A 27,934-nucleotide genomic window follows, 5' to 3' on the forward strand; every position below is an offset into this window, starting at 1 on the left:
TAAACCAGCACAGTGTGGCGCGAGGACTCGCTTCCGCAGCGCCGGAAATAATGTCTGCACAGATGCAGACACCAGAAATCACAGGTGCACACATTGACGCGCGCTGGAGTAAACCGGCCCAGGCGAGGTAAACCTTGCCGCCCCCTCTCCTAATGCTACCATTACAGACTAGGAAGAAACCAGCAATAAGAGATGGGCTGCATGAAGGGTCCATGAGTTCCACTCTATGCCAAAGAAAGGCAAAAAGGGAGATTTTATTATCAGCAATTCTCTAATTATGGTCACTATTTGACAGGCCACAGATTTCCCAACCATGAGATACACCAACAGTAACAAGAACCTTGGAGAGCTGCTGCCAGTCAGTGTCAACAATACTAGGCTTAGGTGGACCTGTGGTCTAATTCAGGGTAAGGCACCTCCCTATGTTCCTAAGAGGCTTCCTTCACTATGACTTGCACTTTCGTGGGAGGTGATAACCTCCTGGTATTTCTCTCTGGCAGCTAGCCAAATAAAATGTTCCACCAAGCCAGTGCAAACCCAGCTTACATATGCAGATGGTTACATGCTGCCTGGGGCTTGAGTGATGACAGAAGAACAGATGAGGAACAGTTGCTGAAGGCAGCCCTGTATAGGGAAGCTTTTTTAAGGTTTAATGTTTCACTATGTTTTTATATATGCTGGAAGCCAGAGTGCCTGGGGCAACCCAGTCAGATGGGCAGGGTACAATTATTATTATTATTATTATTATTATTATTATTATTGCCAACGATCAGAGTTTGCTACAAGATAAAAGTCCAGGGATCTATTCGTAGTCAGGATAGCTGATTTGGGCTTACTTTTGTTACCGGGACCACCCAGTAAAGATATACATGGAGGTAATCACTTGAATGACAGGGGTCAGCTGGCAGCAGTCATTCCATCAGGCTGCAGCAGAAGGAAAGGGAGCTGGGTCATTTCTTTGGCTCTACTGAAAAACCAGATCCATTTGACTCCTCTCTCTTTGAACAGTTTTGATTCCAGACGGTTAGATTTACATCATAAGGACTGAATCCCAGGTTTCCGTGTTTTACTGTTCCTGCTTCATCCCTCCCCTACCATTTGTGGCATATCTTTTGGATTAAATGAAGGGAATGCCTATTTTAAAAAACCTTAAGCAAACCACTCTAGGAACTGTTTCGCCTGAAAACTATGGATGAATGGATGGGTAATTTTATTTATCTATTTACACATAGACCCCAAGATCATGAGAGAATTCAACTCTAGAAAATAACAGGTGTTCATAACCTTTCCTCCAGGATACAACAGGGACTCTAGTGGCAGTTCCTTAGAAAGTGGAGGACATATGAAGGATGGGGTTATAGACATATAATTTTGCAGAGGGAATGCTACGGCTGTAACATAATGGGTGTAATGGAGATAGGTGAATACAACCCCATTCTCAGAATAGACCCATTGAAATTCATGGCCATGACAAATTTAGATCCACTCATTTTAATGGAAAGTTAGGTGAATACAACCCATGGGCCTATGGACAGAGAAACAAACAGTAAGGGGAGGGGCAGCCCCGAGATATCATTATGATCAGGGCCATCTGAAACTGTTTGTCTATTTCTTCTGCTGACACTACCCAAATACTGATTTGGGTTAGAGAGCTAAAAATAAAACTGTTAAGGTGATGGAAGACTTCCAAGTAGTGTACTCTTCTCATCATGTTTGGGATAGCTCAGTTGGTAGAGCATAAGACTCTTAATCTCAGAGTTGTGGGTTTAAGCCCCATGTTGGGCAAAAGATTCCTGCATTGCAGGGAGTTGGACTAGATGACCCTCGTGGTCCCTTCCAACTCTACTATTCTATGATTCTATGTGCGGCAAAATGGAATTTGGAACAAGTGAACCTGCAACAGAACATTGCAGCGTGAAATGTTCCTGTTCAGGATACTCAGTTCCATTTCCCCTTTCCTGGTTATACATAATTATTTTCACACCTAACAGTCAACCACCATTCCACACCCATTGAGTTTGCTCAGTATTCACTGGCCTATTTTAGAGTCTTCCTCTAGGCTTCCTCTTCAAAAAATGTTAATTGAAGTTAATTAAAATGTAAAACTGGCCCTGATAATGTTCTGAGTGGTGCACTCCTGGTTTAGCTGTTTTCACTCAGAGGACAAATAGACCCGAAAAGCCAATGGCTCAGCATCTAGTGTCTTCATTCAGCCTATTTATTGCCCCTTGTATTCAAAAAGGTGGGAATTTCTGTGGGAATCCTTTAAGGTGATGCATGAGGCTAAAGGGAAAGTTTGCAAATTGATTGTAAGCGTGTATGAGCACAACTAAAGCATATCGCATACTGTCAGCCGGTGGTTAGCTTTCTGTGTGTATCTGCATGCTTCAGCAAATGTGAAACCAGAAGTATCTGCAAAACCTGCACATAATTTGTGAAACTCCAGAAACAGTACTTTAGAAATATATATAGGCACACAGCACAATCAACTGAAGTCAGTTTGTGCCAGCAACCTTTCAGAAAGCCGTGACTTGAAACTTGCTTTGCATTTACGAGAACCATTTGCAGCTGTGTATAAATATCACATGTTACAAATTCAGCTATTCTCATAAACTTGCCAGGTCCAGACAGCATCCACGCAAAAGTTCTTAAAGAACTGAAACGTGAAATTGTTGACTAGCTAAGAAAATATGTAACTTGACCTTGAAATTAGCCTTGATGCAAAAACACCAATTTTTAAAAAGGCATCCTGGAAATGAGGGGAAATGGGTGGAAAGCATTCTCAAGAGTAAAATCACCAAGGATACAGGAGAACAAGTCTTAATAAAGTGGAACCAGCATGACTTCCGAATGGGTAAGTGATGTCTCACTAACCTATTAAGAGTTGAGTGTGTCAACAAGGATATAGAATTATAGAGGCAATCCAGCTGAAATTGTGTACTTATACTTTCAAAAAGCTTTTGACAAGTACCTCAACACAGAGGTAAGCTTAGTGTATAAGCTTAGCACTCGTGGAATAAGAGAGGTCCTCTTATGGACTGGCAACTGGTTAATAAAACTGGAAGCAGACTAGGAATGGACAGAAAATTGAGTCCCCCAAGAGTTTGCATTGGGACCTGTACTTTTTAACTTGTTCATAAATACCATTTAGAGTTTGAGTCACCTAACCTCAAAAAGAATTATTGTAGAGCTGGAATACATTTTAAAAAGGGCAACCAAAATCATCAAGGGGATGGTGCAACACCCCTATGAGAAAATGTTACATTTGGGGCTTTTCAGTTTAAAGAAAAGGTAAGAGGTGTATAATATGCATGGCATTGAGGAAGTAGACGGAGAAAAGTTTTTCGTCCCTTCTTACAACACTAGAATTTGTAGACATCCAAAGAAGCTAAAGGTTGGGACACTTGGGACAGATAAAAGAAAGTACTTCTTCACCCAGTGCATTGTTACTATAGAATTTGCTCCCCTAAGAGGCAGCGATGGCCACCATCTTGGAAGGATTGAAAAAGAGGATTAGACAAAATTCATGCAGCATAAATCTGTCAGTGGCTACAAGCCATAGCACCTGGCTATGTTCTACCTCTGAATGCTAGTTGCTGGGAATCACAAGTAGGGAGAGTCCTGTTGATCTCGGGTCCTGTTTTCAGACTCCCCATAGGAATATGTGAGAACAGGATTCTGGACTAGTTGACTTGATCCATCAGGCTTTTCTTATTGGGCTTTTGCTATGGGCTGCTTGCCAGGAAAAAACCCCACATTTGTCCCCACCCCTCTACAGCTATAGCCCCTTGTTCATAGCCTTCATAATAATGAGAGTATCAGCCATCTGGGCTGCATTCATGATAGAATGTGTTGAAACTGGCCAGACTCCAGGAAATTATTAACTACAAATAACTAGAAATGCCACACAAGTGTTAAAACAGCACAATGGGGGTGAATTACAGGCAGTATCGTCATTAAAATGCCTCAGTTTCAGGTTGGAAGTTTCACAATGCACACTTACCTGGGAGTAAATCACATTGAATTTAATGAGTCTAATTGACAAAGCAGATTGGCTTCATTGTGGATAAAAGCAGAGAAATATTGATAATCATTTTAGTTGTTCAATGAATTAATCCCTTAACAAGGCATTTATTTTTCACTGTATTACTTCCTCACACTGACACAGGCCCACTTGCTATGTTTTAACTACCTGCTGATTAACTTTTTATTTCTGCAAGCTTACCAAGAAATATAATTTAGCTACCTACGTTTGTTTTAAAAGTCTTCCTTATTTTGTCTGTGTTTTAATGAGAATTATTTTATGTATATTTGTATTTTAATAATTCTGTGGAATCTACCTGTTTTATCTACAATTTTATTGATATGCCACTTAGAGCAATCTTTGATCAAGTGGTTTATAAATCTTATAAATAAAATAAATTCCCATTAAGTGATTACAAAATGAAACGGCTTGCAACAAGGCTGCAATCCTATACCCAGTCTCCTGGGTGTAAACCCTGTTGAACTCAACGAGGCTTATATTTGTATATATGTGTGTATAGGATTGGGCTGTCTCCTTGCTGCTATAGAGACATGGCATTTTCTAACCAGTTCTTAAGTTCAGCTGTGCAATCCTAATGTCTACTCAGAAGTAAGCCCTACTTAATTCAATGGGGCTTATCCCCAGGTAAGTGGGGTTAGGACTGCAGCCTAGAGCCAGTGTGGCATAGTGGGTACAGTGCTGGTCCAAATCCCTGCTAAGCCCACTAGATAGCTCAGTTGGTTAGAGTGTGATGCTGTTAATGCCAAGTTTGCAGGTTTGATGGGACAGCTGCATAATCCTGCATTGCAGGGGGTTGGACTAGATGATCCTCAGAATCCCCTTCCAGCTCAACAATTATTCTATGAAGCTCCCTAGGCAGTCACAGTCTCTCAGCCTGACCTACCTCAAGAGCGTTGTTGTGAGGATAAAAACTGGAAGGAGAAGAGAACCGTGTGGGCAACCTTGTGCCCTTTGGAGGAAACGTGGGCCATAGACGTGACAAATAAATTATGAATTCGCTCGCCGCTTTGAATGACAAATGGGGTTTACTGTCTTTCCAATACCGGGGAAGTTCCTGCTAACTTGCAGTGCGCGTTTTACCAGTCCGGCCACTAAAATACTGGCTTGCTGAGCACATCTAAACCCCAGATAATGCTCAAACTTCAGATTCACACAGAACAGCTGGTGAGAAACAGGTCAGCATTACCAGCTCCCCGCCATATAAACCTCCATCATCTTGTGAGTGGCGGGGGCAAGGATAACAGGCTCCACGAAGCTTACACCGCCGCTTCCGGTGCCTAATAGAACAGGACAGGCAACGCCTCCCCCACCTCCCGCCCCAAAAGGGACACGATACTATAGAGATGTGTGCCTAGAGAGGCCGCATACTTTATATTACGTTTTCCCGCCTCACACATGGAAACTGGTAACGCACCAGATGGGCTACTTGTCTCCTCAACCCATAAAGATAGAAACAGGTAGAGTCGCTAAACTTCAGGTAAAACATCGAAAGCCATCGTCGCCCGTGAGCGCGCCGTTCCAGACTTTGGCGTCTCTATGGCTAAGCCTATTCTTTACACGTCGGGCATAAAGGCGGCTCAAATTTCGGGCAGAAACAGCCGCGCATTGCGAGCAGCGGAATAGCCAAGGAAGCCGCCATAGCGGTTCGGCTCCCACTTCGGACTTCCGCCTCAGTATAGGTGTCATGGCGTCAGAAAAGCGGAAGTCGTGAAGAGGAGGACGGCGGCGTCTCGCTCCTTCTCGCGGGACGTCGCCGTCCTCCCCCTCCCTTCTCTTCCCCGGCCTCCCCCTTTCTCTGGCCGCTCGCGCAGCTGCTCGGCACTCGCTATATAAAGGGGCGAAGCGAGCAGAGCAGGCGGCTGGCGGCTGCAGCCCAAGGGCCGCCGTGTAAGGCCGGGCCGCGGGGGGAGGGCGGCCTCGGAACGCGCTTTCCCCGTCAGCGGCGGGCGAGGGAGAGAAGGGGGAGAGAAAGAGAACGGAGGGCGAGGGGAAGCCCCTGAGGCGAGACCGGGGGGAGGGAGGGGAAGCCGGAGAGCGCGCGAAGTAAGGGGGGGAGAAGAGGAGCCAGCAGTTTACCTCAGCTCGCGGTCTTCCCTTAAGAGAGAGGCGAGGGGGGTGGGGGGAGGGAGAGAAGTGCTTGAAGGTGCCTCAGCCGCCGCCCGCCCGCCTGCTCGCTCTTGCCTCAGCCGCTGCCTCGTTGGGGGTGTGCGGTGTCCTGCCCGGGGGGTTGGCGCGGGACATGGCGAGCTCGGCTAATACAAACCCCGTGGTAAGGACGCAAGGGGGAGCCTCGAGGCGGGGAGGCGGGAGGGCCGCTGGGCTTGTGTGGAGAAGAGGGAGGCGGTTGTTGCGGTGGTGGTGGTGGTCGTAGTCGTAGTATGGGCGGGGGGCGGCGGGAGAGAAAGAGAGAGAGAGAGAGCCAGGAGCGGACCCTCGCTCGGCCTCCGCCCGGATCCGCAGAGGAGGAGGGAGGCGCGCTCGCTCTGTCTCCCTCGGAGCAGCCGCCGTCTCCCTCGCGCGCTGCTTCGGGGGTCACCGCGGAAGAGGCGCCGCGGGCGTCTCGAGGCAGTCTCCCGCTCAGCGGCTCTTCCCCCTCCGCGGAGGGCGTGGGAGAGAGAGACAGACAAGCGGCGGGTTCCCCTGGCGCCTCTTTCTCTCCCGCCCGGGTGGTGGGTGCCTTTCTCTCTGCCCGCTTTCTGAGCGAGGAGGTTGGGGTGGGTGTTCATTTTTTGGAAAAAATTTAAATGTATGTGTGTGTCGGTGACCAAAGGTTGAAAAGCACTTTTTAATTCCTAACCCGGCAGAAGAAGAAGAGAAAAAAAAACAAAACCGAAGTCTCTCTTCCTCCTTTCCTCCTCTTCCCATCAACCCCCATCTTTTCTCGGAAATATCTTTGACGTGCGCCAAAAAGAAAGCACTCTTTTAAGCCCGTGCGAGGTTTCCCCAGAAAAGGTTTTTATTTAGCATTGCTGTAACAAATACAACGATTAAGCCTCTATTCCTCCTTTCCCGCCTCCCTTTTCTACGCTTCCCCCGTCTCGGTTTAATACTAGACGACACAGTTTCCCCGAGTCTCTCGCTTTCCACATCGGTTTGCAATAAGCAGTCACACGAAGGGAAAAACAACAACAAAATAACCCTGCCCCTCTTATCGTTATTTCCCCGTTTCACATTTTTTTAAAAAGAACAAACTGAATTTACTAAGGGGGGGGGGGAAATAACACTCCCCCCCATCCCAATAAACCACTGCTGACAAACCAGGGTCCAGGCGGCTCCGTTGCAGATTTGGCCGCTCTTATTTTGTGCTCTCAGATCCATCATGGCTTCCCCTCGCTTTTCTCTCTCCCTGCTCCTTGTGTTCCTCCTCCCTGTGGCTGCCCTGTTTATATAGAGCCATTGCCGCTCTCTAATATAGACTCTGCCAGGATGGGAAGGTGCTTTCCAGCCCCACGTCACCGCCTCTCCATTTAAACACCACATCAGCCTTTAAATAGGGAGAGAGCTGCGGAAAGCAGGCTGGGAGGTGCCTGCACAGCGCAAGCTGAAAGGAGCTCGCGCTCTCTCGTTCAGAAGCTGCCGCTCTGAGCTTTCAAATTCAATTTGCTGTGGCTTTTTGATGACAAAGCGGCTGGTGCATTTCTGTCCTTGTAGCTGTTTTTTTATTTTTTAATGTATATTCGGTGAAATAGAGAACAGTTCGTTGTTCTGCTTTTTAAAACATTTACAAGCTCTTGCCTGATCTTGTATATGTTTATAAAGAACCAAGTCTGAGCTCAATGGGGCTTAATAGAAGTGTGTCAAGAATTGTGTACTTGCATAGTAAAGCAGTATTAAAAATACCTGTGTGTACATATGTTTACATGTGTCAAAGGATAGATGAATTGCACAGGGTACAGTGAGAAAAATGGTTCTTCTCCAGTTCATAATTTAGCAGCTGAGTGTTCAGCATTATAGCCCTGTTGAATTCAGTGCTGCTAAACTGTTTCATTGTTGTGATTCTATGTACCTTGGGTTAAATCCGAGTGAGCACAGTGGTATTTATATCTAACTAGACCTACATATGATTTGTGCTGTAAAAGCTGCCACTTTTAGTACACATGGTGTGAATTGAAGCTTTAGTCACACTTGACATCAGTTGAGCTGGACTGAATTGGAGCAGAGTACTTTGGTTTGATTCACATTTTGTGAATCAATGTTACTACATACTAGATCAGGGCTACAATGGTTGGGCTACAATTCACACCATCTCTCATCATTTGCCATGCTGGCTGGGAATTACTGGAATTGTAGTCCAACACAATCTGGAGGGGCAAAGGTTTCCCAGCCCTGCATTAATTGTCTTATTGCTAGAAGTGCTAAAATTCTCTGGAATGTTATACAGATGTGATGGTTTAATAACTTTTTTAAAAAAAAAATTTTTTGAGACAATTAAAGAGGTATCCACAAGGATTATCTGTGAAACAGTAGTTCAGTAATTTAAATATATATCTAGAAGTGTTTAGAAATATTGCTAGCATAGATCTCACTTAATAAGCTGGTCTTATCTGTGACTTTTTGCAGCCTAAACTATATAGGTCTGTGATTGAAGATGTCATTAATGATGTCCGAGAGGTCTTTCTGGATGAGGGTGTTGATGAACAGGTTCTTGTTGAACTGAAAACAGTAAGTTATGTTCACTACAAATTACTTGCTGTTTGCAACCTTGTAGCAGTCAGTGCATAAAACTCACAGCTTGAAGGGCTGTATTCTGTAAATATTTATATAGCATGTCACTCCAAGTATTCTGCATACATTTGCAGAGATTCTTCCTTAGAGCACCCCCATAATGGAAGACACTGCTACCCCTGAATTGCAGGTGGAGAACTTAACTAAGGCCACCTAGTAAATTCAAGGCTGGATTAACATTTGAACTGGGAAGTTGTAGCCATTGCGCTACATCAACTCTTTAAAGCTTTAAATACTGCTGTTAAATATAAGTGTTTTATAGTGGTTTTCATAATTATGTCACCTTTCTTTGAAGAAGATCTAAGTATAATGGTTTTAATGTGACTGCTGCTTAATGACTTTGCAAAGATTAATAGTATACTTTTAACATTTTTCATTATCAAAATTGTCTTCCCTCCATTGTACTGAGAGAAACTTTCTTGTAGTTGAAATTTTCAGTAAATGAACAATCTAATGTGTGAAATGAAATTTTAAAAAAGTTTAAGAATATCTCAGGAATTCCATTCAGTAATATTCATCCAGGAAACAAAATATTTCCTTCCAGTAAAGAGCAAGCTTTGTATTTTATCTTTATTGGCTTGGTGCAGAATATTTTCTAATGGCTGTTTATGACATCAGAATAGATGTCTTTTTTACGATGTTGCTGATGTCCCTTAGAAACTGCGTGTCTGGATGATGCTATCAATATGGATAGGAGTGAAAGGAGACTCAAATACAGAATGGAGCCAAATTCACAAGCACTATATAGGTTCCCTTTATTTTCCAGAGGATTTCGGGTCACCTCCCTTCAAAATGAATAGATAAGAGAGAGTACATTGAATCAGTAATAATAATGTAGAGAGTATATAGTTGATGTATGTAAAAAGAAAAGTGTCCTTAAGTGAATCTTGCTTAATAAACACAGCTGTGGGAAAACAAGCTGCTGCAGTCCAAGGCTGTAGATGGATTTCATTCAGAGGAACAGCAGCTTTTGCTGCAAGTTCAGCAGCAGCAACAACAACAGCAACAGCAGCAGCAACAGCAGCAGCAACAACAACAGCAACAGCATGCTCATCATCACCATCACCCACAGCCACAGCCAACAGTTCAGCAGCAGTCCCAGACACAGCAAGTCCTTATTCCTGCAACACAGCAAGGTAAGAACCGAGTTCCTTTCTGGATGTGAGGCTTTGTAAATTTACAGCAATGTTTCATACAAAGAAAAATTAACAGGAGTACAAGTTCTCAATTCCTTCTTTTCAATTTACATGTTGTCTTCAGTGTATCACAACTAGCCATATCTCAGTGGCAAAGCACCTGGTTTGAATGCAGAAGGTCCTAAGTTCAATCCCCAGGTAGGGCTGGGAACATCCTCTGTCTGAAATGCTGGAGAGCTACTGTCAGTCAGTGTAGACACTAAGTGGGCCAGTGGTCAGACTTGGTATAAAGCAGATTCATTTGTCCTTAATTGACTGATATTTCCCCATCTTAAAGTGTCAGTTGCTCATAAAATGTCCTTCCACTTACTTACTATAATTTCAAATATTACTGGATGTCAGGGCTTTTTTTCAGCCGGAACTCACTGGAACTTAGTTCCAGCACCTCTCAGGTGGGTGCCATTGCCATTCTAAGAGAACGAGGGAGGTGTTCATTGTGAGTTCCAGCACCTCTTTTTTTTAGAAAAATAGAACTGCTGTAAGTGAAGACTGCAAGTATGAAGTGCATAGTATGAGGAGCTGTTCTAGTGTTTGCAGGTGGTTGTTTCTAGGACAGACCACCAAACTATTTGAGTCTTAGAAAACATTTAGGAGAGTACATTTAAGGGAGCACCAAAAACTCATTTCACAAAAGAAAAATTGGCAAATCTTCCCCAAATAATACAAAACGCATACATTTACCAAATAAACCACAAACATGCAGGCACTACTACTCCCCAAACAAATAACTGGGAAGGCGGTGGACCTCTGTGTGTGCTGGAGGTGTTTGTCTCAGTGCCCTGTGGTGTCCACGAGTGCCACAATAATTTAGAACATGACTGGGCTTAGCATACGCTATCTCATAGTATGAATTTCTACAAAAATCAAACGTGTACACCAGTAAGGCAATTCAGATTTTTTTTTAAATTAAAACAATACTGTATTTCCTTAATCTGGACGAAAGTAACAATTGTTTCATCTTACTGATTTTTAGGATGATTATCTCCAAATAGCAGCTGTCTAATATGACATATCCATACTGCTGCTCAAATGTGTGCAGGTGGTACATAAGTGCTGTCTCAAGGACTAATGTTTAGATTCTGTGCGACACCTAAGTAACAATGAATGTCTTATGCTTTACACTCTCTAGAAATGCCCCCAGGTTTGGAGACTTCCACAAAATAAAATATTCAGTAAAGGTAAAGGACCCCTGGATCGTTAAGTCCAGTGGAGTTCGACTATGGGTGCTGCTCTCACCTCCGCTTTCGGGCTGAGGGAGCCGGCATTTGTCCAGACAGCTTTTCTACATCGTGGCTACCATGACTAAATCACTTTTGGTGTACAGACCACTGTGACAAGTGCCAGACAGTACGGAAACACCATTACCTTCCTGCCGCAGCAGTAATTATTTATCTGCTCGCACTGGTATGTTTTCGAACTGCTAGGCTGGCAGGAGTTGGTACAAAACAACCGGAGCTCACCCTGTTGCACAGATTTGAACTGCCAACCTTACGATTGGCAAGCCCAGGAGGCTTGGTGGTTTAGACCACAGCACCACTCACATCCCATAAAATACTCAGTACATGCCCATCCAGCAATTAATCTGCTAGCAAGAGCTATTTCTTAATTGCTGCCACCAGCAATTACAATATTTTTTAGTGGAGATGGGCAACTCTGAAGTCTTATGGGGGAATTCATGCTCTTCTGATCATTCCTATCAGTGCAAGAATTTGTGCTTGACAGCAGATTTGGGGGAGGCAAGGAAGGAAAGCCCCATTGCACTGGGTTTGGTTTTTTTTAGTGTGCCAGCTTCATTAAATCTGGCCCTTAGAGTAAGCCACTTGGTTGACTTGAGGCAATCATATGGTATAGGCCGGGGAATGAGCTACCTGCTTCCTCCAGGTTGAATTGGACATAAAGCCATCAAGCAGTCTAGGCATGCTCTCAAAATATGGGAGCTAGTTAAATCCCTTAAGCAAAAGACTTGTTCAGTTAAACATTTGCTTACAGAGAACAAACAGAAAGAGCAAATTTTACTCAGAGTAGACCCATTGATATTAATGGGGCCCATTTATATTAATGGACCTAACTTGGTTGTGATCATTCATTTCAATGGATCTACTTTGAATAGAGCATAGTTAAATACCACTCAATATATAAAAACTACAAAAGAATATTTCTTTCATCATTTTTTGGCTTCTATGGCTTCATTAAGCAGGGTTTGTTAAATAAAATGTGTACTTCCTAAAGTCCCAAATGGCCTCCCTTGCTCTGAAAAGACTCTCATCAGCCTATGTGTCTCCATGCCAGCATCAGTTAGAATCTTTGTTTCAAGTGACTTTTCAGCCTTTTTCAAATGTAAGGCTTCTGTTACAGAATAAACCATCAGCACCCTGGACCAATTAGAGCTGGAGAGGCAAACAAATATTTTATTGTGACCAAAGCAGATACGGTTATCAGCACTCTGATTTACTGCTTTGGCACACTGGGCAGGTTTGAAGATTGGCTAAATCTAAACCCCATCTGCATTAGACAAAAACAGAAGTTTCTGTATCTTTCTCCCCTCCCCTTTTACAGAAGTAATTGCAGCTTCACATAGAGGGGGTGCATTTTAGATGGAGGAAAACATTCAACACTCCTCAAATGCCCTGATGTTTTTCAGATTAGTAAAACAAACCAGGAGGTATCACATCTAATTTAGTACTCAGTTAAATTGAGACTCTTAAACCAAACAGGCAGACTAAGCAGAATATACAACTTCCTTACATTATGATTCTAATATAATTTGCACCTGCTTTTTAATTGTAATATTTTTATAACCCTTTTTGATCATTTGGTAAAGAGTAGGCTGTGAGTATAAATCAGAAATAAAACTTGCTTCCTGGGGTATCCTTATCATGAGGCAGGAGTGGCAAACCATTCAGTCTGTGTAACAGATATAATTAAAGAAAGAAAACACAAACTGCTAAGCTATTTTACAAAATGGAGTCTTGGACTTTTAAAATGGCTTCCTTCATACCAAGTTGGCCAAACAGTAGTGCTCATATTCAGCATAGGTCAGGCTCATCACACCCTGCTTATCACTGTTCTTCCTTTCTCTGTTAGGATTTTAGGTCCTTGGCTTAAAATGTTTGGAATATTGTAGTGGATATGATCTCTTCCATATAATAGTAAAGGATATGAACTTAAACTAAAAACTCACCTCTCTTAGCAAGCACAGAGGTAAAACTGAACCTTCTGCAGTGAGTGTGATAATTGCCATACACCTTTTCAAGACTTCTAAGTTTGTTAGGAATTGTTTCTACTGAGGTATGTATCTGGTGTTGGTGTCCACAATATAAATAGAATGTGATATGGAAAACCTCATTTGAAGAAGAAACATTGTTGGTTAATATTCCTTTAACTGGGTTACTAGTTTAGTGGATTGTGGGATTGCTGTGAGTGTAATTTATCAGGCTTTTAGAAAAAAAATTGATGACGAATATTTTGGTTAACATTGGTTAAATGCAAACTAGATTAGTGTGATTTCAGGTGAAATACCTGATTGGAAAACCATACTTTGAGAATGCTCATCAATGTCTCCTTATAAAATTGGAAGAAAAAGTTTTGTGTGGTACAGGGCTCTGTCCAGGCTCTAATGTGCTTCAATATTTTCATCAGTGATTTACAAGAAGAGGTAGAGGGAATTCTTAAGAAATTTGCAGATGACCCAAACCTGCTGTGGCTAGCTAACATCTCAGAAGACTAAAATAAGATTCAAAATTATCTTGAGGGAAAGGAAACGGGCTTAAATTAACAAAATGCAAAATTCTATATTTCTGGGGTGTGTGGTGTGTAAAAATGCATGGGTACAGAATTGGAGATCCCAAGTTACAAGACTTGTTCCACTTTATTCTGCTGTAAGTACATGTGAAAGCTTCCCCAAATTGTAGTCAATCACAAGCTGAACATGAAACAGGGATACAGCTGCAGAAAAGCTTATAGAAATATAGTTTCCAAGTCACAGGATATAATAGTTCCACTTTATTCTGTGCTAGTGAAATATCATCTGGGGTATTGTATCCAGTTTTGGACACAATACTTTAAAAAGGATATAGGCAAATAAGAATGGGCTTAGAGGAGGGCAACTAAGATGGTCATGATGGGAAATGACACCTTTGAGGAAAGACTGACGGAACTAGATATGTTTAGCCTGGAAAAGAGAAGACTGAATGGAGACATGATTGCATTCTTCAAATACCTGATGGTCTGTCTCATAGAAGAGGACAAAGACTTGTTCTCAACCTCTCCAGAAGACAGGATTAGATCTAATGGGATTCAATCACAATATGAAAGATTGTGGTTTATTGTTAGGATAACTTATTGATGGTAAAAGGAGAATTATCTGGAAGTCTTTGAGCAGATGTTGGTTGGATGCTCAGTTCTGGATTTCATGCATTGATTAGTGGGTTGGACTAGAACAATATATAAGTCCTCACACACTGTTCTATGATTATAGTGTTAATAATAAGCTATGGCAAAGTATTCTGTGGTGATTCAAGCATTCATTATCCTTTTCTCATTTGTTGTAGCACCTCAACAACAAGTTATTATGCCAGATTCCAAGCTGATACAGCACATGAACGCATCAGGCATGGTAAGATTAAGCAGTTTATCTTTAAGGCAAGCATGCCTGGACCCAATTAGGAAAGATTGTTTGTGACCAAGCCAAATTATAGTCTGCATAAAGAAAAACTAAACCCGCACTGTACAAAATAACATTGAATTGTATAAGCTTATGCCTCTTTTTCAGTGACTGTTTTGAATGTTTAGTCTTTTTTAAAAAAGCAGAACACTTATGGTAGTAGCTAAATGTATTATATAGGTTATAAATTGTGTACCACTTATCAAGAAAAAAATCTTAATATAAGGTCTAAATATGGACCTGGTTTACATAATCACTTTAAGTCATAGATAAACATAAACTGGTGAATATACAATGTGAAGGTGCACAGGGCAGAAATAATGGGCTCTTCACTCCACCACCACTCCTGCTTTCAAGAGCTAACCCATGGTGTGGCTCAAGAGTTATGTCAGAACACAAGCTCATGTCCCTGTTATATGCAGCAGTCTGATTTGTTTTCCAGAATTCTGAATAGATTGTCAATTATTATTTCACAAGAAAATATTTTTATAGAATTTTACAGGTTGAATCCATTGTGTCCTTTTTCATGAACAGCAGGGCACCTCTCTGTGGACGGGATGTGAGTTAGTGGAGGTTCCTGCTGGTGGAAGTTGAAGAAGGCATTTTTTGCCTGGTCCCCCAGCAGCTTCTTGTGCTGCCTGCTACACTATCCCAGAGTCCCTCAATTCTCCAGAACAGCTTTTTAGGAGACGGCAGAAATAACTGGCTAAAATTGCACCCCCAGTTTCCTCCTCTAGTCAATGGCAACTCTGGATCCACTCTGGGTAGACCTATTGTGTGAACTGGAAGAAAAGGGAATTAATTGTTTAATATTTGTATTTATAAAATAAACAGTACTATAACTGACTTAAAAGCCATACTCTTACAAGAAGTGTAAGAGTATTGTAAACTGCCTTGTGATTCTCAGATGAAGGGTTGTATAGAAATTTAATAAATTAAGAAGTGCTCAAAGCAGTTAAAAATGTGGGTGGAAGAAGAAATCTGTTGTTATTCTAATATAGAGACACGTAATCGGCTATTGAAATCCATGTGCTGCTTCGTCTTAAATCTGTGTTTTCATTATAGAATTTATTTTTGCTGCTAAACTAGTTTCTTATATTTCAGAGTGCTGCAGCCACCGCAGCTACCTTGGCTTTGCCAGCTGGGGTTACTCCTGTTCAGCAGATACTCACAAATTCAGGTTTGTTTGTTTGTTTGTTTGTTTGTTTCTGTATGTGTCAATATGCATTTCTATAGTGTTATACTTTAGAATATCAAACAAAAAAAATGTATCAAATTATATATTTTGGAAGTGGAGAATAAGAAGCATAAAATCAAAGCACATGGAGGGGAAGGAAAGGGAACCACTTGCCTCATGGTCTTCTCCTGACTACCCACCATGCTAATGTCACCACCACTTGTTCTGTTTCTTGGGAGGCAATCCTGCAATCTTCATTATCAGAACATGGGGCATGAAGACCATAGACCAGACATGTGGGAGGGCAGGTTAGCAACTTGTTAAGCTGCATAGTCACGTTAGCATGGCAACTGCAGGAGGAGGAGGAGAGATGCATGTTCTGCTTGCCCAAACAGTAAATGAGATCTCTCGGTGCTCAGTGCCAAGCCAGCGCGGGGGCAATTGTGTAGGAACAGCCACAAATGCACCACACTATGCTTTTGAGCCTCCAAGAGTCCTCTAGTTCATTAATAATGCAGACAAAATGTAAGCTTAGATGAACTCTTGGTCTGATTCAGCAAGGCAGCTCACATGATGCAAAACTGACATGGCTAAACAGTAAACTTGTAGGGTATCAATAGACATGTCATTGAATTGAGAATTTTCCCAGTGTAACATTATTGGTTTCCTTTGTAAAAAGAGAATGTTCCACAAGTTAAGTGAGATATTCAAATGTACTCATTTTGTTACAGGCCAAATCCTACAGGTGGTTAGAACTGCCAATGGAGCTCAGTACATCATTCAACCACAGCAGCAAGTGGTTCTACAGCAACAGGTTATACCACAGATGCAACCTGGTGGGGTACAGTCTCCTGTTATTCAGCAAGTAAGATTGTTTGGTTAACTAAGGGGAATCTTCCAGGTCACTTTGCAGGTATCATGTTAGCACAAAAATGGGAGAGTTAAGGGAAAGGAGATGGGTGTGAGAAGAAGTATTTATAATTAGGGACAGAGCAAACATTGTTTTTGTTGTGACCGTGGCATAATTGATTTCAGTAAAGTTAAACAATGACTCACTTAAAAGATTAAACACTGCTGACACCTTGTAGATGAAGAAATGAATGGTGTTTATCTACTGAACTAGTTTTATGTATTCATAATAAAGCTAGCACGTTGCTTTCTTCTATAACACATCAGCATAATGTGTTATGCAGGATTAGGGGCAGCTCTTTTTGGAAACGGCTTCAGTACAATCCCTTATTGCCTTACCCATCTGGTCTGTGTTTGAGGAAAGAGGCCAACATGGATTTGAACAGTCTAAACAAATATGAGGCATCCTGACTAGAGAATCCATTGCTACTTATGAAGATGCATTAGATACTGCTTAGTCCTTTTTTAGCTGCTGCCACCTTATGAAGCAAAAGAATGGAGACAAACTTGAGTCCTCCCTCTGTTGCACTGGAGGAAGATAGTGGAATGGAAGGAGGACTCAAGTTTGTCTCCATTCTTTTGCTTCATGAGGTGGCAGCAGCTAAAAAGGACTAAGCAGTGTCTAATGCTAGCTGTTAATCAAAGTAGGCTATATTTTAGTAAATGCCAAGTTCTTAATAATTATTTCCTCAATAATTATTGAACATAAATATTCATATGCAAGGTTTGCAAGAAACAGAAGTAGATTGTCTTGCTTGTTTTATTACAGAAACAAAAACTGATACTTAAGTAGGAATTATAGCTGTGATACAATAGCTTTTGCTTTAATTATTTTTGCTTAGGTTTTGGCTCCTATTCCTGGAGGTATCTCACAGCAAACGGGAGTGATTATCCAACCCCAGCAGATCTTATTTACAGGAAACAAAACCCAGGTAATACCTACAACAGTGGCTGCACCCACAGCAACACAAGCACAGATTCCTGCAGCAGGTCAGCAGCAACCTCAGCAGCAAACAGCACAGCCACAGGCACCTTTGGTGCTACAGGTAGATGGAGCGGGTGACACATCATCTGAAGAGGAGGAGGAAGAAGAGGAAGATTATGATGATGATGAAGAGGAGGATAAAGAAAAGGATGGAGGCGAAGATGGCCAAGTTGAGGAGGTAAATTTTGATGTGTCTGCTTCGATTAGACTTTCCCAGCACATATAGATATCATTAATGTGTTAATTCTAGCTGAGTTGGTTGTAGGATAGGAAAAAAATATGCTCCTATTAGATAAATGGGTTTGAAAGGTTGGGGGCGGGAGCTCAAAGTGGTGAGCTTTTGTCAGTTAAAGAACATGCATGACTAGGTAATATGCACATATGTATATTTTAAAACAGTAGTGTCTTCATTGTGTAGGACTTCTATATAAATGTGCAATGTTTAATGAATTCGGTCATCTGAATACTCAAATATTTTCTAGGAGCCTCTGAATAGCGAAGATGATGTGAGTGATGAAGAAGGGCAGGAATTATTTGATACTGAGAATGTTGTTGTGTGCCAGTATGACAAGGTAAATCTGACAAATATGATTCCTAAAACCTGCATTGCGTTCTGAAAAAACCATATACTTGAGAGAATATGTATATGTTTTTATGTTTGTATTAATAGTGGTAAAAACCTCACTTTCCTAGTACAGTTTGCTGACAATTTAGAGCTGCAATTCTTAGTAAATTTAAGCAGTTAGAATCATTTATTTAAACCTTTAAAACATGTCTCCAGTTAATTTTACATGAGCTTGTAAAAGTTTATTAGAAGTATTCATAATATGGAGATAGGGAATCTTTTTCAGCCTGAGGGCTGCATTGCCTGTTTAGCAACCTTCTACAGGCTGTATGGCTTCAGCAAATGGGACACAAGGAAAATCCATTGTGTGGCGCAATGGATATGATGCTTATCTCTTTGCAGTGGTCTACATACCAGCCAAGCAAAAGTCAGAGGTGTTCTCACACATACACTCACTTGCATGCACACATATGGACACCTCCGTCTGCATCCTCTATCCAAATAAGAGGTGTTGATCACAGTTCAGAGATACATTCCATCCACTCAAATAGGGTGCAGGGCTGATGTGGAGTGTGGTTTGGGGAGGGGGCATGGCCTATGAGAGTCCCAAGAGCCCAAACAGTGAGGCACAAAGAGCTGCTTTTGTTGCGCCCAGGTTCTCTCCCCTTGGTTTAAAAAAGGGATCTTGCGCTGCATACAACAGTGTGTGAGCCCCTCTGTGCCTATTCCCTCTGACTATGCATCTTAGAAGGGCTTTAGGGCAATGTGATACAATACGGTGTCATGTTGATTTGAAGTTACTCCAGGAAGCATGGCTACTTCCCTCTTGCCATACTTCCTAGAGTGGTTTCAGAGCATCACTCTGATGAAACCCTTCTTACTAGGGTTAGTGGAGGGAATGTGTATAAAGCAGTTCACACACCTGTGAGCAGCATAAACCCCTTATCTTAGGGGGTTTCTTGTACGTGAAAGACCAGCGATTGAGAGCCAGAAGGAACCTTGTTTGAGCTTCCCTCAAAGTGGACATAATATCTGTTTGGAAGCCCCAGTGGAAGGGGAAGAGGTATTTTTTTCTGAGATCCCTTCTACCTCCAGCTACCCTTCCCATGCTCTTTTGGGCAGTTTATCCATCCCTCCAGAGCAGATTTGGGTGGGAGGTTTTTGTTAACAAATGTAGTATTTTAAGCTTGGGATATTTCTCTTCAACTTTGGCTTCCCTCCTTCAACAGATTCATAGAAGTAAGAACAAGTGGAAGTTTCACCTCAAAGATGGAATCATGAATCTTAATGGAAGAGATTATGTATTTTCCAAAGCTATTGGAGATGCAGAATGGTGAAGTTCCTTACACAAAACAAACTCTCAAAGCAAAAGCAGGAGATTTTGATTCTTGGACATAACACTTCAACAGAAATCTATATCTGCGCATCGGAAAAGAACAGTAGAACCGAGACTGCTAGAACAAAGAAATAGCATGGCAACGTTGACACTACTTCAAATGGGAAAGCTGAGGCATTGGTGCAGCTAGCTATGCCTGAAAGCTGGTTTTGTATTAATAGCTTAATTAACCACTTCTTCCTATAGATAAAGGTAACTAGCATGTGAGGCTTAATCTCCCCATACACTGATTTGAAGGAACTCTTCTTTTTTGGTAACAATACTATGGGAAAAGCTTAGTGTGTCTTGTGTATAAATTGTGCTGACCCATTCTTTCTAGGAGGGGTTGGTGAGAATCTTGCTTAAACTTGCGTGGAGGTTTCTAACCAAACAGTAAGGACTGAAGCATTGAGTTCTAATAATTACCTTGTATGAGTAAAACTATTTTTAAAGCCCTTGTGCTGGGTCATGCATAATAATTTTATCTACAGTTTTAGGCCTTTTATATAAATTTTGATCCTGGTACCAAAATCCTCATTTGTATTTTAAATTTAATAATTCTGAATCTTTCATTTAATGCGATGTTGTATTTTAAAGGGTCTACAGATGGAAGCTTTTAATGTCTCGGTCTTCCTGCTCTTTCGAAAGGTCTTTAAAGATTGAGCAAATCTAGTCTGCTATGTGCTGAATTATTGCTTGTCAGAAATCAGTCTTTAAAAATATGATTTCACTGGTTAACCTAAACTTAATGTGTATTCCCATTGCCAAGTGAGTGTGCACTGCCGGTTATGAAATCAGGTTGCAAGTGAGTATGTACTTTGGGAAAGGGTCTATCTACAGCATTGAAAGAGCTTCCACTTTCATTTCAGTAATACTGAAAAATACAGTGAACAAAATCACCCTAGCTCTGATAATTGAGCAAGCAGTAATTGCTCAATTAATCAGTTCCTCAATAAATAGCAGAAAGTTGCTGTTGAGGCTGTTTTTTTCTGTGATTGTGGCAGTGGTCTTTGGAAATTAGACTTTCAGAAATGCAGGGCCTCTTTGCAATATGGTGGGGTTGAAGTTCAGGCCAGATAATGGAAGACATGGACTTCCAGATTTCCTGTGCTAAGATCTGGAGGATGCTAGTCACCTGAAAAACAGTGAAGAGCAGATTACCCCCTTGCCCTTCTTTCAGTGCTTGTGTTTGTATGAAAAAGGAAACTTATAAAAAATGTTTTTCTATTAAAATGGCCACTGTGTTTAATCAGCACTATGTATTAGTTCCTTCCTCTTCTCTTCACAACTGTCTTCTTTGCATTTTGATTCAGATGCGTCAGTTGTTCCTGCTTACAGAAAATCCATGCAATAAGCAGTTAGGTCTTTCTGCACCCAGGATGTTGCTAAAGTTTAGCCAAATTTGTCAGTACTGTTGTATAGTGACATTCATAAAGCATCAAGAGTTTTTAAATGTAAACATTTCCTCCCACTTTCTGATACAATATATATTGCCTATTAAACCTGCATCACTGGGTGCAGTTTTAGCTCTGAACTTGAAGGTGCGTGTAAGTACTTTATTCCCACTGTGTAAAACAATGTAGGTTTAAAATAATATATGCCACTACTTAACATGCCAAGATTGTGACTATATTGAGATCAATTGCCATTTTCCTTGCATCCTTCTGTATCTTATGGCCCTATATCCTAGTTTTTAAGTATGATTTAATACAGGCTTCAGACCAATCAGAAATATTGCACTGTGAAACAAATAAGCTGCAATAGGCTACCATTTACTATTCATTACTGGAACCCAGATACTGTACAGGTGACTTTGCATTGTGTACATCATGGGCACTGAACAGCTGCTTGTCTTTAGCCTTTTATTTATTTTAAAGGATACCACAGCTTTAAAAGTGACCTACAGATAGGCCTATAGGGAAGCAGGCATAGTGTCTTGCAAGTTAATTGTGGGTATGCTTTGGTTGGTGAGGGTGTTAACAAGTACCTGTGAAGTGCTTCTGAAAGCCAGTCACATACCAAACTTGTGCTCTTACTTGCTCCATCAAGTGTTCCTTTTTAAAATCAAAAAGTGTGTTTTTAATTTTATTTTATTGTAGCAGCTTGCTGTAAGAATTTAGTTTGCTTACACTTATTGTTGTACTTGAATTTTAATCATGGTTTTAACAATGTAATTGAGCAGACCTTTTTGTTAGGTTTCCATTGAAAATCATCATTCCTTTTGGGAGGGCAAGGGGTCCCCATGGTTAGTCTTTAAGCTTTTTGTCACTTGATCCCCCCCTCCCTTAGACTTGGAATTTGTTTCTATTCAGTATATTTGCTTCTGAAGCAATTAACGGTTTGCAAGAAGGGCTTATGTTTAGATTTGCACAGAGAACAGGAGCACCTTGGCAGGGATATAGAGAAAGCAATTTCTAAATGTTTTGATCAGGGCAATGGGAGATTTACAGAGTGATTACACAAAGGTGAGAGTCTTGTGCCTTTGCAATCTTCAGGTATTCCTGCTTTGCATTGATTGATGTGATATGTAGGACCGTTGGATTCCTTTGGTTGTAGATGGCCTACAGAGTTTCAATTGTAACAAACACCAAGTCTAATCTTGCCAGCTTTCTAGTATGTGCAATCATTTGAAACGTCTACATTAAAGATGGACTTTTAAGGATACTGTCACAAAGAACTTTATATTGGACTATTTAAATTTAATGTGTAAGGTGTGTCCCCCTCCCTGCTCCAGCTGCCTAGTGGCAACCAGAGTTTCCATCTCCCTTTCTCCAACCTATATCATAACCTGCTTTTTGTCATTGGTCATCTCCCTGGAAATGGATCATGATTTCACAAATACAAATATTGTGCTAGCTGTCTTTTTCAAGGGGATGAAACTTGTAATTGAAGAACAGTTGCTAGAAAAAGCAAAGAACAAGCAACACATGTGATATATCCAGATTTGTAGAAATGTCATATTAAAAATAGTGTTAGCACCTTTGGGTTTTCATTTTTTGTCTGTTCACATCAAACAGCAACAATGTCCCCATGTTATTACTGCTGAGTGAAAACTCTGTAGTTCCAGTGCAAGAGAGAGGAAAGAAATAACTTTTCACTTGTTCATAAATCCCTGCTCTTCTGCTTTAAAAAAAAGTCTCTTTTGGCTTTGTTTTATGGAGGTGGGGAACAATCCCCAAACCTAACAAATTATAATTAGTTTGGTTCATTGTATTCAAGATAGCAGACCTTGAGTTGAAATGAGCTATATCAGTTGTAATTTAAGAGTTAAGTTTCCATTTTTGGAAGATATTAGAATATTGGTTGTTTGTTTTCTCCGTTTTTAAAGTAGGTCAGGAATGTTCAGAAATTTGGCATTTTCCCCTGTGACAAAACTACTTGCTTATTTTTTGAATTCTTGATTTGGATGTTAACAAAGAACAAAAGGGTGTGTTTTTTTAGTGGAAGGATAAAAGCAGGCTAGCCACATGTGGTAACATCATGCATTAACTTGCTCCTGTGTGCCTAGAGTACCAAATAATTTAGGGAAGTGGAAAATATCCTTAGTTGCTGTTCTGAGCTACTATTGTCAACTGCTGTTGTACATATACTGTTATGTGTAAGGGGGTAAATATATTTATTATGTTTGTAAAATTCAATCTGTACAATTGAAGATCAAGGATGCTCTTCCTGGGATGTACAGGATGTGTTTCAAAGGCCATGCTTGGAATACAATTAGAAAACTTAGTATTTTGATGTACTAAGACCTATTTTAAGTTTAATATTTTGCCTTTGCAAAAACTTTAATTAAAGATGTTATTTAAAATAAGCTTGCCACTTTTATTTACTATTTTGTGTATTAAAATACTTTTATGTGTAATCTAGTTGTATTCACTTTGTTATGACATAATGATGCAGATGACAGGATTAAGCAAGTTCTGAAGCTGTGAAAAGCTCAGCACTGGGTCAGATGTAGAAAACAGACCACAGCTTGACTTTTGCAAAGTTCTTATTGAGCTGTATAAGCAGACTGGATTTTTATTTGCATCCTTACAAGTGATTCAAAAGGAACATGTAAAAAAGCACAAGGAAAATTAAAAAATAAACTACCAACAACTAGCAACAACAAAAGCATATATATGGACTTCCCTTCCCCTCCTTTGCTGAACTTTTATTTTCCACTTCTCCCTTGTATTCTAAGTTTCTAAGACTAGAAACTGTTCCTGTTCAGAATAGTTTATACAGGATGTAGTTTTGACTTATGCTTTACGGACATTGAAATCAGTAATGCAGAGAGCCTTTGGTAATTTTTGAGATGTATGTTGATTACTTAGTGTGGGGTTTTCAGTGTTTGCAATTTTAAAATTACAATGAAGTTGAAAAATTTGTGTAAGAAGGCGCTAGCAAGCATGTGTCAAATGCTGTTGATCTGGTGAGGAAAACACACTAGATACAGGAAGTAAGATTAGTTTCTAGACAAAAAACCATTCTTAATTTTTTATTAAATTTCTATACCACCCTTCATCCGAGGATCACAGGGTGGTTTACAATATAAAAAGAAAAATACATAACATAGTAGCAAGCAAAAGTAATAAAGCCCCCCACAGTTTAAAGGGCTTTAGCCAAAGGCCTGTTAGCAGACTGATTTTGCCTAGTACCTGAAGGTATGTAAAGAAGGTGCCAGGCAAGCCTCCGTGGGGAGAGCATTCCACAAAAATGGAGCCACCACAGAAAAGTCCCTGTATGTACAACCTCTGGTCTGCAAGTTGCTGCTTATGCATCAGATGCGCATGTGAGTAAAATTAACCATATCTTCTACCACTGCTTCCATATTCAAAAAAGTATTTTATAAAAGTACATATGCACTTTGGGCATTGTTTCTGGAGTGGCATGAATCAGCAACCAGGGATGAATGCTGTAGGGCTACTGGTTTCCCATCACTCCTTTAGAAAAGGCAACAGGGTTTTTCAGTTGGGATAAGCACCCCTCCCTGAACAATTTATAGCAAAACAAATTCTTGCCAAGGTATTTCAGTGTTTTGGAAGGGCTGAAAAGATTTCCAGTTTGTTCGTAAGAAATTTGGGTTCTGGAGTGAAGATTCAAAACCAGGTTTGTTTCCTGCTCAGCTCTTCCATAGTTGTCCTTTTCAAGAGTGGATAAGGTAAGACCCTAGATGGTACTAGTTCTGTATTTTGGGATGATAGATTTGTTTATTAAACAGCCTTGTGTTCAGCTGTAGACCTTTGCCTCTGGGCAAGACTTACCTAATGTGCCCCATCAGCAGAAGCCCTTGCAAGGACTTCCACCTGCACTCCTGTAGTGGAGGAAGGGGTATATTGTGTGTGGGTTGTCACCACCCACTTGTCCGCTGGCAGGAAGTCAAAACTTCCAAGAGCGTACAGCTGATGCGCAGGGCAACCCCATGTCAGTTCAACTTTCTTCCAGCTCCGCTGCAGTTTGCTCTTTCTGGCAGCTCCAGGCATGGGAAAAGCGAAAAGCTGGGGATGTCATTTTGGAAGGGATATTCCTTTGTTCTTTCTTAACTTCTCTTTCCACTCCCTCTGCTTGCCACGTTTTCTCCTGGCTCCATAGATCTCTCCTTTTCTCCTGGTGTCCATTTTCTTTAGCCTTGGAGGCGTCTGGACATTGGCAGTGGGCGGGTGGGATTGGAAAGGGTTGAAATGCACCAGAAGGGAGCACCCATGTGCCCAGGATATCCCTGATCCCAGTAGACAGCAAGATCCATCTGTTCAGACAGGGAGGAAAGTGAGCTTTTCCTGGACGAAGAGGATGGGGAAGAGGGAGACAATTTCCCCAGACTCTTTGGGCTCAGAAATTAAACGGCTCCTGGGGAAAGATGGGTCTACCCTGGGAAATTGACTAAGAGGCTGAGGGGCAACCCCAGGGAGTAGGCAATGCCACACAAAGTACTTTCCCAAGTGTAAGGCCCCCCAAAAGAGTTTTCCATTTACCAGAAGAGTTTAAGGAGAACATCTTGCAAGAATGACAGGTTCCTGGGGCCTCTTAAGGCAGTGCACTGTCATGAAGTGCCTGTATCCCTTTCATAAGCATGTGGTGGAATCATTCCTCTATAATCAGTATTATATGATGCACGTAATATGCAGGAACTGTATTTTTACCAAAATGGTGGGTGGGTGGGTGGGTGGTGGGGCAGAGAGACCTCATCAAGGTTGAAGAATGAGACAAGAATTGAAAAACAAAATACCTGTGCGGATAAACACAAGAAGGCGTTCAGAAAATTCTATCCCTAGGAGTATACCAATAACCTCTGGAGACCAAGGTTGAAAAACATTGCCTTAAGCCATCTAGGTTGTCCAAAATGCATGTTACCCTATTTCTGCTTGGGAAACGCCATAGTTTTGTCTGCAACTTTCTGTTCAGAAGGAGAGCACTCCCAGTGTGGTGGAAAGATTGCCACTTCTTTCTGAATCAGAGAAGAAGACCAAGTAATAGAAGACATTACCAGATATACAATAGTGACTTAATATGGTGCCCTTTGGCCATCATCTTCAGAAGCAGATTAAACAGGCAGCAGGGCTCTAGGTCAGCATCAGTGTTGTGCTGCTTTTGGTGGTGATAAGTAAATGGAGTACACTCCAGTTTAGTAGCCGCGTTTTAGCATATGTCACCATTGGCATATATAACCAATGATTTTCTAGATAACATTAAATATAATCTCTTCGTTTTGCATCATTCTCCCCTAGATGGCAGCCAAAGTGCAGAAAACAAGTTCCAGAAGCATTTAGAAAGGCAAAGTGAGGAGGAGACTCTCAACATCTGCTGAGTGTTTGACACACTGGCATTTGAAGAAGTCTGCTACTTTTTACAGTTGCGACTGGTGGCAAACGTTTGCCAAAGTTCCTCTCAACTTCACTAGGGTGAAACAGTGAAAGCTATTTAAGCACAAGTTTTTAAAGCAGTGATTTTAACATTTCTGCCCACAACATTTCTGTCTTCGAGTGATATGAGCATTCAAGCAAGAGAGGCTGGAAGTTATTGTTGAATATGAAAAGATCAAGAATCACTGTAGCATACATGAAGACTCATACATTTAATTAAGGCGTAAGCTTTTGTGTGGACTAGAGCCTACATCAACGGATGCATAAAATGTGATCCTCAGTTGTCACACACACACACACACACAGAGAGAGAGAGAGAGAGAGAGAGAGAGAGAGAGAGAGAGAGGTTCCTGCATGACACAGGGTTGGATTATATGACCCTTGTGGTCCCTTCCAGTATACCTGAAGGAGCGTCTCCACCCCCATCGTTCAGCCCGGACGCTGAGGTCCAGCGCAGAGGGTCTTCTGGCAGAGGGCCTTCTCGGTGGTGGCACCTGCCCTGTGGAACGCCCTCCCACCAGATGTCAAAGAGAACAACAACTACCTCGGATGACAGACGCTTCAGGTTACAGACTCCGCTAACCCAGAAATAGTACATTGGGTTAAGAACTTTGCTTCAGGATGAGAACAGAAATTGCATAGTGGCGGCACGGCGGCAGCGGGAGGCCCCATTAGCTAAAGTGGTACCTCAGGTTAAGAACAGTTTCAGGTTAAGAACGGACCTCCAGAACAAATTACCAGTAAGTTCTTAACCTGAGGTACAACAGTACCAGACTTTTAGTAGACATCTGAAGGCAGCCCTGTTTAGGGAAGCTTTTAATGTTTAACAGACTATTGTATTTTAATATTTTGTTGGAAGCCACCCAGAGTGGCTTGGGAAACCCAGCCAGATGGGTGGGGTATAATAATAATAATAATAATAATAATAATAATAATAATAATAATAAATTCCAACTCTATAATTCTATGATTCCATGGACTGGTGTGACGTGGTTGGTTCAATTTAAATGATGATGAGATTAAAAATACAGTAAATTAGTGAAGAAACTAGTGAAGAAAATACAAGATTTGAAAATATTAATCTATTTTTCAGTTTTGATTTTTGGCTTTTCTTTTTGTTCTTATTCTTTATTCTTCATTCTTTATTCTTTGTTCTATCAACTGTTTTTCTACTGTGTATCTTTTATTTGTTTTGCTTTTGTAGTTTGAATGTTGGAATTTGTTGGAATTTGTTTTTATTGTTTGTGAAATATTAATAAATAACATTTTTTTAAAAAAATAAAAATACAGTAAATTGAACTGGAGTTTAAATATATGCAAAATTACCTTTCACAGCACCAGTTAATTAGCTGAAGCATGGTTGAATAAAGTGACCATATAATTTAACATTTTAATAAGTTGCAAGCAAGATAAGACAGCTACCTGCTCTGGTAATGGGTTCTTCTAAGAAACTTG

General features: G+C 41.1%; 1 protein-coding gene across 2 annotated transcripts; it reads left to right on the forward strand.

Annotated features, from left to right (window-relative positions):
• The first annotated feature begins 2,594 nt into the window (after positions 1-2,594).
• On the forward strand, positions 2,595-23,499 carry GTF2A1 (general transcription factor IIA subunit 1). 2 transcript variants are annotated; one of them, XM_083503199.1, is made up of 9 exons: positions 2,595-2,854; positions 8,606-8,707; positions 9,675-9,906; positions 14,517-14,581; positions 15,734-15,809; positions 16,538-16,671; positions 17,558-17,878; positions 18,183-18,272; positions 19,495-23,499. In XM_083503199.1, exons 1-9 carry the CDS (start codon positions 2,840-2,842, stop codon positions 19,600-19,602), a joined length of 1,143 nt encoding a protein of 380 aa, XP_083359325.1. In that variant the 5' UTR covers positions 2,595-2,839; the 3' UTR covers positions 19,603-23,499. The 2 variants fall into 2 exon arrangements, with proteins under 2 accessions (XP_083359325.1, XP_083359324.1); XM_083503198.1 differs by lacking the exon at positions 2,595-2,854 and adding an exon at positions 5,806-6,314.
• Positions 23,500-27,934: the final 4,435 nt, after the last annotated feature.

The sequence above is a fragment of the Podarcis liolepis genome (genome assembly GCF_965112155.1).
Source record: "Podarcis liolepis genome assembly, chromosome: 1".
In the NCBI taxonomy this organism is placed as follows: Eukaryota; Metazoa; Chordata; class Lepidosauria; order Squamata; family Lacertidae; genus Podarcis; species Podarcis liolepis.